The following is a 16,587-nucleotide window of genomic DNA, read 5'->3' on the forward strand; positions in this document are numbered from 1 at the left end:
AGGTGGATTCACAGAATAGGGTCTCATAGGAAAGCTACTGTCTGAAATATCTTGTTTGGATGTAAGCTGACCTATAAAGAGTCTCAAGAATCTTGAGATGTATGCGCATTTGAAAAAGGTGGAGACTGCTGCAGTGAGCTTTCAGCATATGGGCGTCTGAAGCCCAGCACTGTTACCTACAGGTGGGAAGGATCTTTGGAATAGCACTTGCTTTGCACTCATTACATGCCTCATTAGGTATCCTGTCAAAGACCCACCCTTGTATTGTGTCCACTGCTTCCTAATAAAAACAGCTGTGCATCCCCTTAGTTTTCTAGGCTGCCGTCTCGGACCACCTGATTTCAAAGGTGGGGTGGTGCGTTCTCTCGCTTTGACTGCCCTGCCGTGGGCTTTAGTCAGCGAAGGTGGCAGAGCAATTATGGTGCACACAATTAACCAGCTTCAAATCTCTACCCTGGTGTGTAATTGTTGCTGTCAAATGCAATTAGCGTCTGACCAAGTGTGTTTCCTAGAGAGAGCCAGGGCATGACATCAGGGTAGAAAGGGAGGTGGAGAGAGTCTGAAAGTTGAGGATTTTATCTGTATATACTTCGGGCTTCTTTCAGTTAATGTGCTGCAAGGAATCTATTTTTTTTCTGATTGGCATCAGCATTAATCTAAGGGAATCCCTAGCTGCTTCAGGGAAGAAGTTCCCGTCTCTTCTGTCATAATCTAGAGATCAGTGCTTCTGATACCTAGATTTGGGAGAGAGAACCCAAGTCTTTTTTTTTCGGTTTTGTGACTCAAGCCCGTGAACCCACAGCAGAGTTCTATAAACTCCAACCAGTTGCAGATATGACCATTGCGGAGCAGCTTTTGAGGGCATTTTATAAATAAAAATATTTGCTGTTTAAGTCTGCAGAATCAGCCCAAAGTTCACTCACAGTTCTGTAACCCTGTGAAACCGTGGCTGTTCAAACAGTGTTTTTGGGCTGAATATTAGTTTTACTCAATCTGAAAAGGAGCACTGAATTTTTTTAAGGTAATGAGAATTGTACTGAAATACCACAAATGTCTATAGCACATTGGTTGTGTAGAAGTACCATAATGGCAGGATTTGTGATCATTCACACACTGCTTTTAATCATCCTTTTCTGCTACATGGATGTCAGGTGTGCTATCGGACACCTGCAGAACTTCCAGGCTGCTCTAAATAAATCTACTTTGCCTCTTCCTTGGATCAGATTTCACTAGGAATCTAGTGAATTTCTCCTCCTGATTAAATTCTCCTCTAAATTAAATTTTGCATTTTTGTTCGCATAGGACCTTGCATCTCTTCTCATGTTTCTTTTGGGCACCTGAGAAAAGCTGACAGAAACTTACTCAAAGGAGCGAATAATTTTTCATCATTTTTATCTTGTTTCATGTGTAACACCTGGACAGAGGAGTTCTTTTACTCAGTTTTATGTAATGCCTCTCAGAATTGGTCTGTTAAAACTACACATATCTGCTTTTATCTTCAAAATGATGATTGTATGTATACATGTCCTGGGATTATCATTTTTGCCCCTACTCTGATAAAACTTTAAATTTTTCTTTAGGCTTATTTTTAATTTTTTTTAAATTCTAGCTTTGTCTAGAAAGCCATTGTTAGACAACCAGAAACAAGCAAAGTATACAACTATCCAATTTGGGGCTGAGTCTAGACATTAGGAAGAATTTTCTAATAGTTAGAGCGGTTCTTCAGTGGAACAGGCTTCCTCGGGAGGTGGTAAGTGTCCCTTCCCTGGAGGTTTTTAAGCAGAGGCTAGATGGCCATCTGTCAGCAATGCTGATTCTATGACCTTAGGCAGTTAATGAGAGGGAGGGCATCGTGGCCATCTTCTGGGCATGGAGTAGGGGTCACTGGGTGTGTGTGGGGGAGGTAGTTGTGAATTTCCTGCATTGTGCAGGGGGTTGGACTAGACCCTGGTGGTCCCTTTCAACTCTATGATTCTTTGATTCTAATACAATGAAGATAAATAAATGGATTTGTCTGTCTGTATTGAGGCACATAGAAGTTCCTGCCTATGAATGCTCATTACACCCTATGCCGCTTAATCTTTAAGAAGCCCCAAGTCTCTTTAACGAAGGGTTTTTATATCCCAAACTACTACAAAGTTACTACAAAGAAATGTCAGCTCAGGGTCCCAGGACAGGTGTGCAACATCACATTGCACAGCACAGAGAAATACAACATTGTGTTTAAGAGTAAATTGTCTACTGAGGGTGGGTTTGGGCCACTCCCAGTTATTGATGAATTGGCAAAGTGAGATGAATCTGAATTAAGTTACTTTTTTGGCGAGCCAACTGTATGTTGGTATTTCTCCCAGCCTTAGAGGGGTAGGCCAATCCTTGCTTACAGTCACCTCCCCCCCCCCTTTTACCATCTCTTAGTCGTTTACTAGGTGGGGGACTTAAGTGCTCGTAAGCCCTGCAAAGCAGACATGCCACTGTGGAGCTCCATCTTATGCACTTATGAATTTATATACCGTATTTATTGCTGATTTTATCGATTGGTGATGTCTGTGGGGCTGGATTTTACTATTATATTAATTGTTCTAATGTGCTTTATGTAAATCTGTTATACATTGTTTTGATTTTGTTGTAAGCCGCTCTGACCCCGGCTTGCCGGGGACGGCAGGATATAAGAATAGTAAGAAATAAAATAAAACCTGAAGAAGCTACTTACTAGCTCCAATAGACAATCCAATGGAAGTGCAACTTGGGGACTGGCCCCTACAACAAGTCCTCATGCCAGGTCTGTTTCCATATCCACAAAACTGACTCTATACATGATTCAGTAAAACACTAGCCATACAGTCAAGGGCTTATACACTCCCTCAGTCTTTAACCCAGGGGTGGGGAACTTTTGGCCCGTTATGTCATTTGGTGCGGCCTGCGGACTCTCCCGCGGAAGCAACCATTGCCGCCGCAGGCCTGGCATGTGTGTGTGTGTGTGTGTGTGTGGGGAAGCCAGCAAGGCTTCCCCCAATCGCTGGGCCGCTAGCGCGGCCTGGTAAGTGTGTGCGTGTGTGGGGAGGGAGTTCTGTTTTTAGACTTCTGGTTGGTTCTACAACCCTAATTCCTATTCCATTGTTCATTGAATGTCTCATCCTGCCGATAGTATTGACTCACTCTGTGTAATCCACCTTGAGTCCAAGTGAGAGGCAGACTATAAATAATGTAAATACATAAAAAATATACAGACCTCTAAAGAGTGAAAAATGAATCTGGCTCCTACATTTTTGGTCTGACTTGTGTGTGTGTGTGTGTGTGTGTGTAAAGCGCCGTCAAGTCGCAGCCGACTTATGGCAACCCCTTTTGGGGTTTTCATGGCAAGAGACTAGCAGAGGTGGTTTGCCAGTGCCTTCCTCTGCGTGCACAGCAACCCTGGTATTCCTTGGTGGTCTCCCATCCAAATACTAACCAGGGCTGACCCTGCTTAGCTTCTGAGATCTGACGAGATCAGGCTAGCCTGGGCCATCCAGGTCAGGGCAGAGAAAATTGTTTCAGGGCCTGCTTTTAAGGGGTTATTTTTTGCTTTGGTTGCAGCAGGTTAGCAGACTACGCCTCTGGAATAAGAATCTTTGTTTACATTAAAGAAGTCCTCCTTAATGTTTGATTTTCCAAGTGAGGAATGCTTGGGTTCCCCAGAACATTGTTTGAAAACGATTGTGCTAAAGCATCAGAAGGTAGACTTCGAGCTGAAAGAGCAGAGACCCTGTGAAGGAAGCTATTTCAGAGTTGTTATAATGAATCTTTCTTCCTTTATGTAATGCTTTGTATGATAGGGCCATCCTTTTCAGATATTTCATTTTTCAATCACTATTTGATTTTAATATTGTTAGAGCTTATAACGGTATTTGAGTTGCTTTTTAAAAAAAACAACTAAGATGGAGCTAAAATTGTCATGGAGGCATTGGACAGGGTATTTAATGTGTCTGTCATTATATGTTAACCTCTGATGTGGGACACGTGGCACCTCTTTTATGCTTGACAACAATTTAAAAGTATATATCTTGACATCATGTATAAAAGAATAAGGAGGGGTAGAGGCAAAAGTGAATTAATGATGTTAGCAAATGTGACTCCCCGTATTTCCATTCCATTTGGAATACAGCTTTCAGACTTGTAGCCCTCTGGAGCACCATTGCCAGTGACAGCTAGTCAGGATCTGATTGTACTCTGAAGCCTGCAGTTCTTTTATTGAAAAATACACTGCATTGAGCCAAGAATGGAAACGCTTGGCTGTTCTTGTTTTGAGTGAACCTCTGTTTTCCGCTGCCCAGCTTCTGATCAATTTTATCAGCATAATTGCCGGAATGGAGCAGAATTTCTCAGATCCATCAGGTCTGCATGAGAGTTGACAACTATATTCTAGCCATGAACGCATCAATTTTCAAGAAGGTGTAGAAGCAAGAATTGTCCTGACTGTAACATGCTACATATTGAATAGGGTTAAGGACACACAGGACTCCAGAGGCTATGTCGTGCGTTTAGTAATAAATACCATGAGTTGTGGGGGGGAATAAAGCTTGTGTTGAGAGGTAAGGAAGGGTCTGACCTTCTTTTTAGGGGGAAAAACTATAGGTCAGTGGAAGAGTTCATTCTTTTCATGTGGCCAATTCAATTCTACATGTAGAATTTTGGCTCCTGATGCTTGGGGATTTGACCAATCAAACATAATTTAGTTGACTAACTGACCAAATAACGGGCAAATATTTTGACTTTAGTAGAACAAAAGTATTTTTATAATAACTATGAAAACAAGTTAACTCTTGTAATAAAACAGTAAAATTAACTTCTAAAATGATATTTAAAATGGTATTTGCCGCTGATAACTGCCTATTTGTAAAGCTTGCAGTTATAGCAGATGGTCATTGGGAAAACGTTTTGTTATGCTGCTAGATCTGGCAATGACTGCAGCCCTGCTCTTGCAAATGTACAACACCATAATGAAATTTTTACAAGATAAGCTGCTCACCTACACTATGTCAGTCTTGGCTTTATGGAATATCTGGCAATATGTGGTGGTGGTAGAAAGTACTGTCGAGTCACAGCTGGCCCCGTAGGGTTTTCAAGGCAAGAGGTGTTGAGAGATGGTTTGCAGTTGCCTGGCTTCATGTCACAACACTGAACTTCCTTTAGTGGTTTCCCATCCAATTACTAACCAGGACCAACCCTGCTTGGCTTCCGAGTTCTGATGAGATCAGGCTAGCCTGCGCCATCCAGGTGAGGACTTAGCAATACTTGGCTCTGGTCAAATAATAGGTGTTCAGTTAATAATATGTGAATGGTCAATTGACTGGCTCCCAGGACTTGGAAAGATTTCTGCTTGAGTTCTTGGCAAACAGCTGCTAATTGGAGCTGACGGTTCTGGGCTCAATTGACAAATGGTCTCATTTGATATAGGTCAGTTTCTCGTGTCTAAATTTCATAGCCATCAGTCAGTCTTACTTTGGAAACAGATTTCCTAATAACTTTGTGGATAAAGATGTCCTGGGAGGACATAGTTTCTCAACTTTACAGGACCCTTCCCTGCTGTGCCTAAAGGGTTCTATTCCATCTTCCCTTCTGCGCAGTCTATACAGGAGGCCACTGGAAAAAAATAGCTACAAAAAAGCGATATGACTTAGCACCTTAAGCCACACAAATGTTACAACTCTCACTGATTGACACACCAATAACAGCGCTCCAATCATCTGAGCTTATCTCAGAAGATGGCATGGGTTCAATTAGGAATCATCTGGATGGGTTCTATTCTAGTTCTGTCTTCATACCTGCATATATCTATTACACTCTGTGGAAACCCAGGTATTCTGCCATTCTTCAGGGATATCTAAGACTCCTACAGAAAGGGTCTTGAAGTATTCTCTTGAGATATCTGTCTATTTTCATTTCACCCTCCAAAGAGCTTGAGAGCAGCCTTTAATCCACAAAACAGTCCTGTGAGGTAGGTTAAGAAGAGAGTGTGAGGCAATGTGTGACTGGTCTAACATCACCCAGCGAGCTTTATGGCAGTTTTGACCCCAGGTCTCCCAGACCACCACACCACACTCCTTGCATTTGCCCAAGATATCATGATGGACATATGTCATAAAACAATTATGATGTTTCCGTTCCATTTCAGCAAGTACTGAATATTACAGCAAGTAATAGGACCAACCAACACATTACAAAAGGGCGAGCAAGCTTCCAAGTCCTTCAGAATACTTCACTAGGCTGGATATTTAGTATAAAACACGCACACACCAAATAGGGGCAGGAGAAGAAAAGATGCTCCAAAACACTATGGAGTCTGCAGTTTGTAGTATGTTTAAAAAGGGAATCTAAAATGCATTGCAAACTATATAGTTGGTTCAGTTAGCTGTTTGGTTAGCTATTTAGTCCTATTTGTTCATTCCATTTTTATAGACAAGATGTTGTCTTAGTAAGCTAATTGCATTCTAGTGTTTTCTGTGCTGTGTTCTATGTTTTATCATCCTTGCTTTGTGATGGTTTTTTAAAAATTTATGAAATGCAGTTGGAGTTCCTATCTGTCATGTATTGAGAGTAAAGTGTTATTGAAGCTTCTCAGGTCTAGTTTCCCTTTTAAAATCTCATCTCCTATTTCTGTTTTCTGATTTTTTTAAAAGCAGTGTTATTTTGTAATCCTGTTGTTGTAAAAACAATTAAATGTAATTATTAGAACTGACTTTGGCTTTCCTAGGAAGTAAACTCTGTGCTTATCCCCTTGTCTTCTTCCAAAAGCTGATAATTAACCATTTATTCATGGGTGTTAGGCTAAGAGAAGCAGTTGTTGAAAACAAAAAACAAAATGCAAAGGAAATTAGGGCCTTGCTGAAGGGAACTTCTCCTGAGTAGACTTGTAGTAACATTTATGTCATATCCTGCCCTTGTAACAATTGAGTTTGACACACCTGACTTAGTGGCTGTTGCCAAGCCTGTCTCCTATGAATCCTCTCTCAAAGGCCAAAACAGTAAAGACCTGGCCTCTCCCCCTACCTTTTACTGACAGAAACCAAGTTTGAAGGCTGGAAATACTATCGGGGTTGCCTAGTAATTCCTACAATGCCACTAAGATGGTATTTGTTTCTTAAAGCTACAGGTGCTGCTCGTATTATTTTTGGGTTTTTTAACCCACCAATTTTTAAAAAAATTTAACCCCCCCCAAAAATTATTCTGTAAACCTGGGGTTTTCAGGTTTGTAGAAAGATCTGTCTTCTCTTTTCTTTAGTCCAGTCTCTGGATTTAAGTATCCACAGATTTGGCCACACATTGAGAGTTAAATATATTTATAGTGCTGGGCCAAAATTGGGTTAGTGCTGGGTTTCATGATGCGTCAAAGGCTACAGGGGCAGAGAAGCAAACAAATAGCCCCATTCCCTTTGAGAATATAAAAGCCAAGCAGTTAATCAGATATCTCCTCAGCAGTAATTGGAACACACTGGTCCTTTGTAATGCAGAGAGTTTAGAAAAATATGGTAGTCTTTATATAAACTAAGCTGGAGATCAATTTTCACTGATGAACTAGGGAAAAAGAGTCAATAGAAGCTAACTTAGGTAATATGACCCAGTGTTTGGAGAACAAGCAGTCTATTCCCCTGCCATAAACAGAATCCCATTTCATGATCATCTATGTTCTGTTGAAAAATGAATCTGCAAATATTTTCCAAAACAAAGAGAGTAGGTAGCCATCTTTAGTACACAGAGAAATTCCAAAAAACAACTACACAATATCTTTTCATCACCACTAAGAAAAACATCTCACATAGTGAGCAAATTTCCCAGAATGTGAGGTTGAATGACGGTAGGAAGTTTTCCTAATTACTTGCTATATATAGTTTGTGGAGAAAATATTAATTATCCCATTTGGACCACTTGCCAAACTTCACGGAATGCTTCCGTTTCAAGCCCGTTAGTGAAATTATGGTTCTGTTCTGATTGAAAGGGCTGATACTGAAAGCGGTGGACAACTCTAGAGGATCTCACGCAAGAACTGTGCGGTAATAGAAAGCAAATGTGGAAAGCCTATTTTTATGTGTGTGTGTGTGTTTTTTCTTTTCCAGGTAGTAGAAAAGAAAGGGAAAGAAGGCAAAGCTGGCTTTGGAGGTCCTGTTGTCAGCTCACTCTATCAGGAAGAAACCATCAGGTGAATCTCCGCGATACTTTTATGACTTCATTTTCATTCAGCATTTGTTTTGAACATCATGCAAACATTATACTGCCTTTCCAGCCAGATAAAAAATGACAGGAAAGAACTTTCTAGGTCTGTAACTGTTTAAATCAATAGCTGTCTGTATCGCTGCCAGGTGCTGCTCTTTCCTTAGTGTGGGATGTTTGGGGAAGGTTTGTGTGCTTTCCCTATGTGTTAGTTATTGTTCATTTAAAAGAACCACGCATACCTTTATTAAAAGCGTTTTTGTGGTTATTTTTCTGGAAAATACAGGTTCGGTACTATAATGAGTTTTCAAATAGGTCTCCTTTTTCATTTATGAACTGTATACAGGATCAAATCTTTTTTTTTACTTCTAAATATTCAATACCTAAAACACAGTTTCTTGACAGAAGTGCTGTCTGAAGATTATGGATAAAGATGCTGCTGTTAAACACTGCTGGTCAAGGAGAATAAAGGCAGCATGTTTTAAAAATTACACTGTAAAAGTAAGGTTACTAATTGAGGTCAGCTTTGGAAATAAAAGATAAAAGGAAATTAAATTGGAAAATCTATGGTGATGCAGTATGGTTATTACAGTTCAATGAGGGAAACCAGGAAATGGAAAGTTTAGGGTTCCTACAGAAGTGTTGATGTTGCAAGCACAAATGGATTGTTCTCCTGTTAGAGAACTTGTATTTTGAAATAATGAAGGCAAAATGTAAATACCCTGTCAGCCAACTCAAGCTTACAATCTCATATGTAGTTACTAAGGATTAAGTTCCATTTAGCTTCATGAGATTCCTCTTAAGTAAACATGCTTAAAATAGCACTGCATTAATTTTTTTGGTTGTTTTATCAACCTAATTTTAACTAATGTGCAAATCAACTTAAAATATTACGATAACCTCACATGAACACATGAAGCTGCCTTATACTGAATCAGACCCTTGGTCCATCAAAGTCAGTATTGTCTGCTCAGACTGCCAGCTGCTCTCCAGGGTCTCAGGTAGAGGTCTTTCACATCACCTACTTGCCTAGTCCCTTTAACTGGAGATGCCAGGGGTTGAACCTGGGACTTTCTGCATGCCAAGCAGATGCTCTGCCACTGAGCCACAACCCTTCCCCTCGGCCTTTTAGGACTATAACAGGAACTTGTAATTTTATTAAAGTAAAAACTATGGTTTCTTTTTAAATCTTAGAATACTGTGCCAGAAACAAAATAATATTGGGGGGAAATTCATCCCCAAAGATGTAAACCTGGGCTGTGGTGTCTGACAACATTGCAGTAATAAGTGGAGTAGGAAAAATTATTTGGCCTTTTTTGGCCTTTCTAAAGGAAGATGACGGCAGAATCCAACATGGAAATATGATGAGGTTAGACTTCATCTTTTCTTAGCAGCAAAGCTAAACAATAGATTAACAATTGGGGTGGGTGGGAACTCAGGACACTAACTGAACATCCATGTTGATTAAAAATATAGGGCATTGCTATTAAGGAAAAACTTACCCATCAGTTTAAAGTTCCGAATGGCCTTGCATATATCTCAGATTTGTTATTTACTTGACTACCATTTATATGCTATGTAGAGTCTCAAGGAGAATCGATGCATAAACCCCTTAAATTTAGATCAATATGCACTTATTGATTTAAATAAATGGAAGTGTGTGAGGAAGGATAACATTAGAAGAGGATAATGTGAGTAGTGAAGGAAAGGGTGTAATCCATAATTCTTCTTAAAAGTTCAAAGAATTTTATGTTGTGAATGAAGCTGGTTTTGGTACATTTATGATAATTTAATGTATTACAGCTGTTCATTATTTTTACAACTTGTATTTATTTACCTGGAGTTGTAAAATAAAAACTGAAAAAAGGAGCAAGGAAATACAGCTGCAGACAAAGGAGTAGATGTTTCTATATACATCCCGGGTTTACAAAAGTAGTCTGGTGCCCACACTGAGAGTCAGGTTGAAGTGGATGGTTAAAGAATATAACATAGATCGTACATAATGAAAAACCATAACTTATCATTATGGGAACACAAGAGGGGAACCTGCAAGAACTTGCAGGGGGAACCTCATTTTCCTCTGTACACTGCAAGCTACTTGTCAACATGTGAAGTTGAAACAGGTGAAAATGTCCCATACAGATGAGCATGCCCTCTGCCTTCTCTGCTTAGGAGAACATAATGTGCTAACCTATAAGTTTTGCCTCAAGTTTACACCAAAGGCACATTCTGATAGAGCATCCAAGCTCACAGCAGCCCTTTGGGAGAGAGCACTATTGTCGACTGAGTCTCCTAACAAGAACAGATTGGATCCGGTTAAGTTGCCTTCAATTGGGTCCATTAAGTCAGCTCCGTCAGCTTCAGCCAAAGAGTCGGCTATGAGGAGATCAAGATCCTCGTCAGTTCCAAGGGGGCTCTCAGAACCTCTTGCAAAGAAATGGAAGGGCAAGACAAACCACAAGGAGCAATCAAGGTTTGCGTACAAAACAGCAAGGAAATAAATCTTGGTGTTGGTGCCAAGGCTGGAACAGGAGAAGTTGATTCCACCGCCACCCAGAGCCCCTTCGGTGAGGTCACCTTCTTTGGTCGTTGCTTTGTCAGATCAGGAGTCGGATCTAAGAATGGCCTCGGAACCAAGACTGTGCTGTTCTGCGGCATGTGCAACAGGAATGGCAGCATAGCCTTGATGTAAGAAGGGCACTGTTATTTAGATAGACCTAAGAGTTTTATAAAAGACAGTTCCTTGTTTATTGCCTATTCTGGTCCTTGTAAAGGGAAGAGAATAACCTCTCAAATGACTCACTGGATTGTTTCCACAATAAAACGGTGCTAAGCTGAATCTGGTGTGAGTTGTCCTTTGCTTACTCCACGAGGGCACTGGCTTCTTCCACAGCTTTTTTAGGTGGAGTCCTGATACAAAAGATCTACAAGGCTGCAACGTGGTCTTCTGCCGAGATGTTTGTGAAACATTATGCCCTGGATTTGGATGCAAGAAAGGAGGCATCAGTGGAGAAGTGGTTCTGCAGGCTATGTTTCGTTAAGGTCAGTCATAGAACTCTTCCCACCACCTGTGTACAGCTTGCTAGAATCCCATTGTGGGAATGCACAGAAAAACAGTGGTGAAAACAAAGTTAAATTCCCCTGTAACTGATGTTCATCAAGTGTCTTCTGTGCAGGCACACATTCCTCCCACCTGCCCCACTGCAAGCTCTATGCTGTAAATGGCATGGGTATGGTGGTGGCTCAGGTGGAACTGAGAGGCAGGTGCTACACTGTTGGCCATGTATCTGTTGAAGCGGGAAATGGTCGCAGTGAATGCAGGGCTAGGTCTAGTGCCCCATGGGGTCTAAAAGCTGGAAAACGTCCGAGGCAGGCCTGTTCATGCCCAGTCCCAATGCATGCCTGCACAGAAGACACTCAATGAACATCAGTTACAGGTAAGTACAACTTTGTTTTCTGGACAAATCCTGAGTAGACCTTTGCTGGGAAGAAAGCAGACCTTTGCTGATATGACTTTCTGACAGCTTTTGACATTGATCATGGTGTCCTTCTGGACTGGCTGGCTGAAGCGGATGTCATGGGTACTATTTTGGTAGTTCCAGTCCTACGTAGCTGATCAGTTGCAGAAGGTGGTGCTGAAGGACAACAACTTGTACCCCTTGCCATTTGAAATATAGTGTCCTTCTGGATTCTTTTGGCTGTTCAGCATGAAACTGCTTGAGACAGGCTGTCTGGAGATTTGGGCTGAGGTATCACCTGACTCTGGATGACACCTAACTCATCTTCTGTTGTTCAGCAGGTGAGACAATGTGTGTGTCCTGACCTGGTGTCTGATGGTTGTAATGGCCTGAAAGAGGGCTGATAAACAAAATATTAGGTACTACTGATTGATAAGAAGGCCAGGTGTAGTTTGTGGGGTCTTCCTGTTGAGGATGGGGTTATACTTCTCCCCTTTAGGAGTAGGTATGCGATTTGGGTCCCTGACCAAGATGGCCCAGGCTAGCCTGATCTCGTCAGATCTCAGACGCTAAGCAGGATTGGCCTTGGTCCTGAGGCAATCCACTGTCGCTATGCAGAGGAAGGCAGTGGCAAACCACCTCTGAACATCTCTTGCCTTGAATACCCTACTGGGTTGCCATAGTTCTGCTGCGACTTGATAGCACTTTACACACAAACATGCAGTTTGGGAGGGATTCAGTGTTGGGCTAAAGATGGAGGTACATATCTCCTCTGTTGAATATAGCAAACCAGAATTGGCTGTTTTGCTAACTGTGAAGCTTCCTTGAGGACCAGGTTCTAGCCACAGTAATCCATGCTTTGATTATATTACAGACTAATACAGTGAACTCTACAATTTGGAAGGTACAGCTATGATCTATAAAGCCCTAGGAAACCTGGGACAAGAATATTTTATGGATCACCTTCTCCCCTATGTACCTGCTTGCCAATCAAAATAATATTGAAAGTCCTGCTTTCTCTCCCCTCCCCCCAAGTATTCTAAAGCTAGGTAGATGTGGACCAGAGACAGGACTTCCTCAATATCTGTATTTGGAGTTACCTTTCTACAGCCTGGTTCCAAGTTTGTATTATTTTAGGTGTCACATGAAAGCATTTTTATTCTCTCAAGCCCTTTAAATCCGTTGCAGTTTTTAACGACAACATCCTGTTTTAATTAGGCTATAGCTTTAATTAGGCTGTGGTGTTCTTAGTATGCTTATGCTCTTGTGCTTTTATTCTTATGGGGTTTGCTGGTTTCAATTTGTTATCATGTCTACTTTCAATTAATTGTTTTAAATTAGTATAGGATATTGTAGTTTATTGAATCTCAATGAGAAGAGGGATATAAATAAAGTAAATAAGTATTTGTTATGGAAATTGCCTCACATGTAGCTTTATAGAGAAGCAAGGTAGAGATACCTTGTAATACCTAACAGGGTGGTAATTGGGGTGAATCTTCGTAAACCGCCTGAAACTTTCTCACAGTTGCATCGAAGGCAGTGTTACATCCTTCTAAGTCCATTAAATTTAGTGGACTTAGAATGGTGTAACTCTGCTTGGGGTGGCACGGAAAAATGCTGTATCTGGTATTTACTCATCAGTATATTTAAATCTCATCTAGCCAGCAGTTTCTCTTTTCCTCCTGCTCTCTAGTTTAATTCTAACCGCCAAATGTAAAGCCAGGGAAGTTCAGGTTTAAACTATGCTAAATCCCAAGGATGGGTATGATGGAGCAGGTTCTAAGAGTGCCTTTTTGACCACATGTCTGGAAATTGGACATGAATGGAATAAACAGGCAAGAGGATTGTGTGATCTTAAATCCCCCTCCCCCCCACACACACCAGGAGAGATTGTAGATGTGTCCTACAATGAGAATTGTAAAGCAAACTATGTTGATTACATGGAACCACTATGCAAATTACCTATGGACTGTGGTCTCATAATATGATTCACTATGGCCATCAATGCTAAAAAATGTTCTCTGCTTCTGATTTTATTTAAAAATTATATAAAGTGAAAGGTGCCTTCTTTTGCTACCAAACTTGGATATTATTAGTACAGTATGTGAGAGTTTGCCCTGACCTGGATAGCCCAGGCTAGCCCAATCTCATCAGATCTCAGAAGGTAAGCAGGGTCAGCCCTGGTCAGTATTTGGAAGGGAGACCACCAAGGAATACCAGGGTCATGACGCAGAGGCAGGCAATGGCAAACCACCTCTGAACGTCTCTTGCCTTGAAAACCCCACAGGGTTGCCATACGTCAGCTGTGACTTGGTGGCAAAAAAGAAGACGAGAGTTTTAGAATATTGTAATTTCTTTTTTTCTTTTCGAAAACGGGCAAAATGGTGGAAAATAAACTTACAATTTCATAGAAGTTCTTTCAGTTTGTGCAGTGTTACACTGATCATAGTAGAGGGTTCCCTCCCCTCTTTTAAATAAAACTGCTGCTGGTTGCTTTGCCTGCTTTAATTTGATTAGACATCAGATATTATGAATTTGAGTAAAGTTTGGGATTCTGTTGTAAGCGTATTTGAACAATGCATTTACTAGCTAAAAGAAACTGAGCATCTTTGTATTCAAAGCAATTTGTTTAGTTAAACAAACTTCCTGGAGGATCAGGTTGAAAAGTAAAGGATGGGTTTTGTAACTGGGTAGAAAGAGGACTAAAATAACAAATGATAGGCCGTTGCCTCCCCCCCTCCCCTTAGTCTTGTCCAGCATGTTTGATAGTCCCCATCATATTTTGTAGTCTGATGCCATGTAATCTATCAGAATTTTATTAATCCCATTAACAGAGGCAGCCATCTGGCCCACTCTCTGAGCTAGACCAGAGTAGTACTGAACTAGAATGATTGATGGCTCTAGAATTGATTAGTTGATCTGAGAGACAAATGAACTGTTTTGGCAGAGAATACCAGAGGTCACTGCATGTGGTCAGGCGCAAAGACCTGCAGAATTTTAAAGAGCAGCTTCTCCCAACAGCTGTAAAGTTCCCTAAAAACAACAGATTTTTTTTAAAAAATACGAGTACTTAAGAGTTCATTGTACCTGTAGCTTTAGCTGATTATTAAATGTGTAGAATTAAACGTGAATATTTTCTGTAAATAATGTTATGTCAGGAATATAGCGCTTCTGATCTTTTCTGTTGGCATTGTGAGCAAAAACATGAAGGGCAGGTACTGCATATATCACTCACAACCAATGTTGTGCTGTAAAGAATTCAGCTGCTTGCAGCCAGCCAATAGAAAGTTAGTGTCTTAAACTGAGTAGGTATACTGATTGCCCACTATGAATTCATTGTTTAGGTATAGCAAGCTTTCTATGAATTCATTGGTTAGGTATAGCAAGCTTTCATCATCTCTAAAATGAAAGAGTGGTGCCACAATTTATAGACTAGTAGAGCTTGTACAGCCTACTTTTCTTCTTTTTTGGGAAGGAACAACAGTAGCAACTTTCCTCATTGTACTGTCTGCCTTCTGGACCTGATCCTGCAACGACAGTGTGATAATTGCTTAAGCGTTTATCGGAGCCTTATTCCCAGGGACCTGTTGCTCCCTAAACAAAAACAGAGTAGACCTTTCCTCTATGTGAAGGTTGTGGTGGAAAAGTGAAAACATTCAGCCCTTTTGTAACTTTGTGTCTTTGTGTGTGTTACCATTTTTGTCACAAGAGAGCAGGGAAGCCGCACACCTTTAAAGGAACCTGTTGGTGTCAGTGATGTCTTACGCAGCGAGCAGTAGCTACAGAAGGCCAGACTCAGCCACCTTATGTACAGCAGCAACAGTAGAACCGGGGGTGGGGAGAATTTGCTTTTAGCAGTAACAGCAATTTGGGATTTAGGTGCTAACTAAAATAGGCTTTCCCAGCAACACTTCTAAAAGATGTCTATATCCCCGGCCATCAAAGGTTTGGGTAAGGGTAGCACAGAAATATGTTGTAGAGCTCATCTGTGTGAGCCATCTGGGGCTTCGCTTGCATAGTCTGTTTCTGATGAGCTCAGGATAGGCTAAAGTATTACCCAAGGACAGGTTCCCTTGCCTTAGAAGGAAAACATGTTCATTGGGGTTTTTTTTGGGCTGGGCCAAGTCTTATAGCTTTCCAAATGCATCCTACCTTGCCAACTTGAATTTCGTGCATACTTTTGTCACGCATGGGCAGTTGGCTGACACATGTCTTGTTACATCCTGGTTACTCTCTGAGGACAGTGCAGAAGTGTGCAGGCAAGTGGGCAGCATTTCCTCCCCCCCCCTGGGGAAACCAGGCTGATCAGAATAAACTTGAGTTATGGATTTATTCAGCCTGCAAAACCTCAGCTGGTAGAAATAATTGAGAAAGCAAAGGTTTGTCTGCCGTGCATACCTCAGGGACACGTGCCTGCTTCTCTCCCTCCCCACCTCCCTTTCTTATGAAAATGATCCCAGTTGCACTGATAGATAATAACAACACCAAGCAATTAAAAGCTATGGGTGGCTGGAGAGCGGAGAAAAGGTTCAGTTAATGAGCTTTTCCTTTTCTCGGGCCCAGGAGAGCCTCAGAAGTGACGGGACGATTAAACGAAGAGATAATTATAGATTATGTGAAGATGGGTCTCTTGGGGGTGAGAAGGTCTTGACATAAACAGTAACTGTTGCAAGTGTGTCTCGGCTCCCCGCGCATGCTTCTCTTTTCCCTGCTTCATTGCTCTTCGGTGTGCTCAGCGGCACAGTGCCAGGCAGACAGGCAAGGCCACCTGTTCACAGTGCGCGGACCCTCCTGGGTACGATAACACTCTTCAGCCGGGGCATCCTCTACCATAACAATTAGACCCATCCAGAAAAAAAAGATAGCGATGGAGCCTGGCCATCTCGGCAGCTGGTGGTCCCGTTTCGAAAGCGACACAACACAAAGGGGGCAGACATGGAAGATT

At 41.4% G+C, this 16,587-nt stretch overlaps 1 protein-coding gene across 1 annotated transcript in view; it reads left to right on the plus strand.

Annotated features, from left to right (window-relative positions):
• ACBD6 (acyl-CoA binding domain containing 6) overlaps positions 1 to 16,587 on the plus strand; it is a 156,393-nt gene that overhangs the window by 38,203 nt on the left and 101,603 nt on the right. The window contains exon 4 of the mRNA XM_056844532.1: positions 8,091 to 8,173. Within this exon, the coding sequence (XP_056700510.1) occupies positions 8,091 to 8,173 (83 nt within the window). The remainder of the gene's footprint in view (positions 1 to 8,090; positions 8,174 to 16,587) is intronic.

This window comes from Euleptes europaea, chromosome 2 (assembly GCF_029931775.1).
Source record: "Euleptes europaea isolate rEulEur1 chromosome 2, rEulEur1.hap1, whole genome shotgun sequence".
NCBI lineage: Eukaryota > Metazoa > Chordata > Lepidosauria > Squamata > Sphaerodactylidae > Euleptes > Euleptes europaea.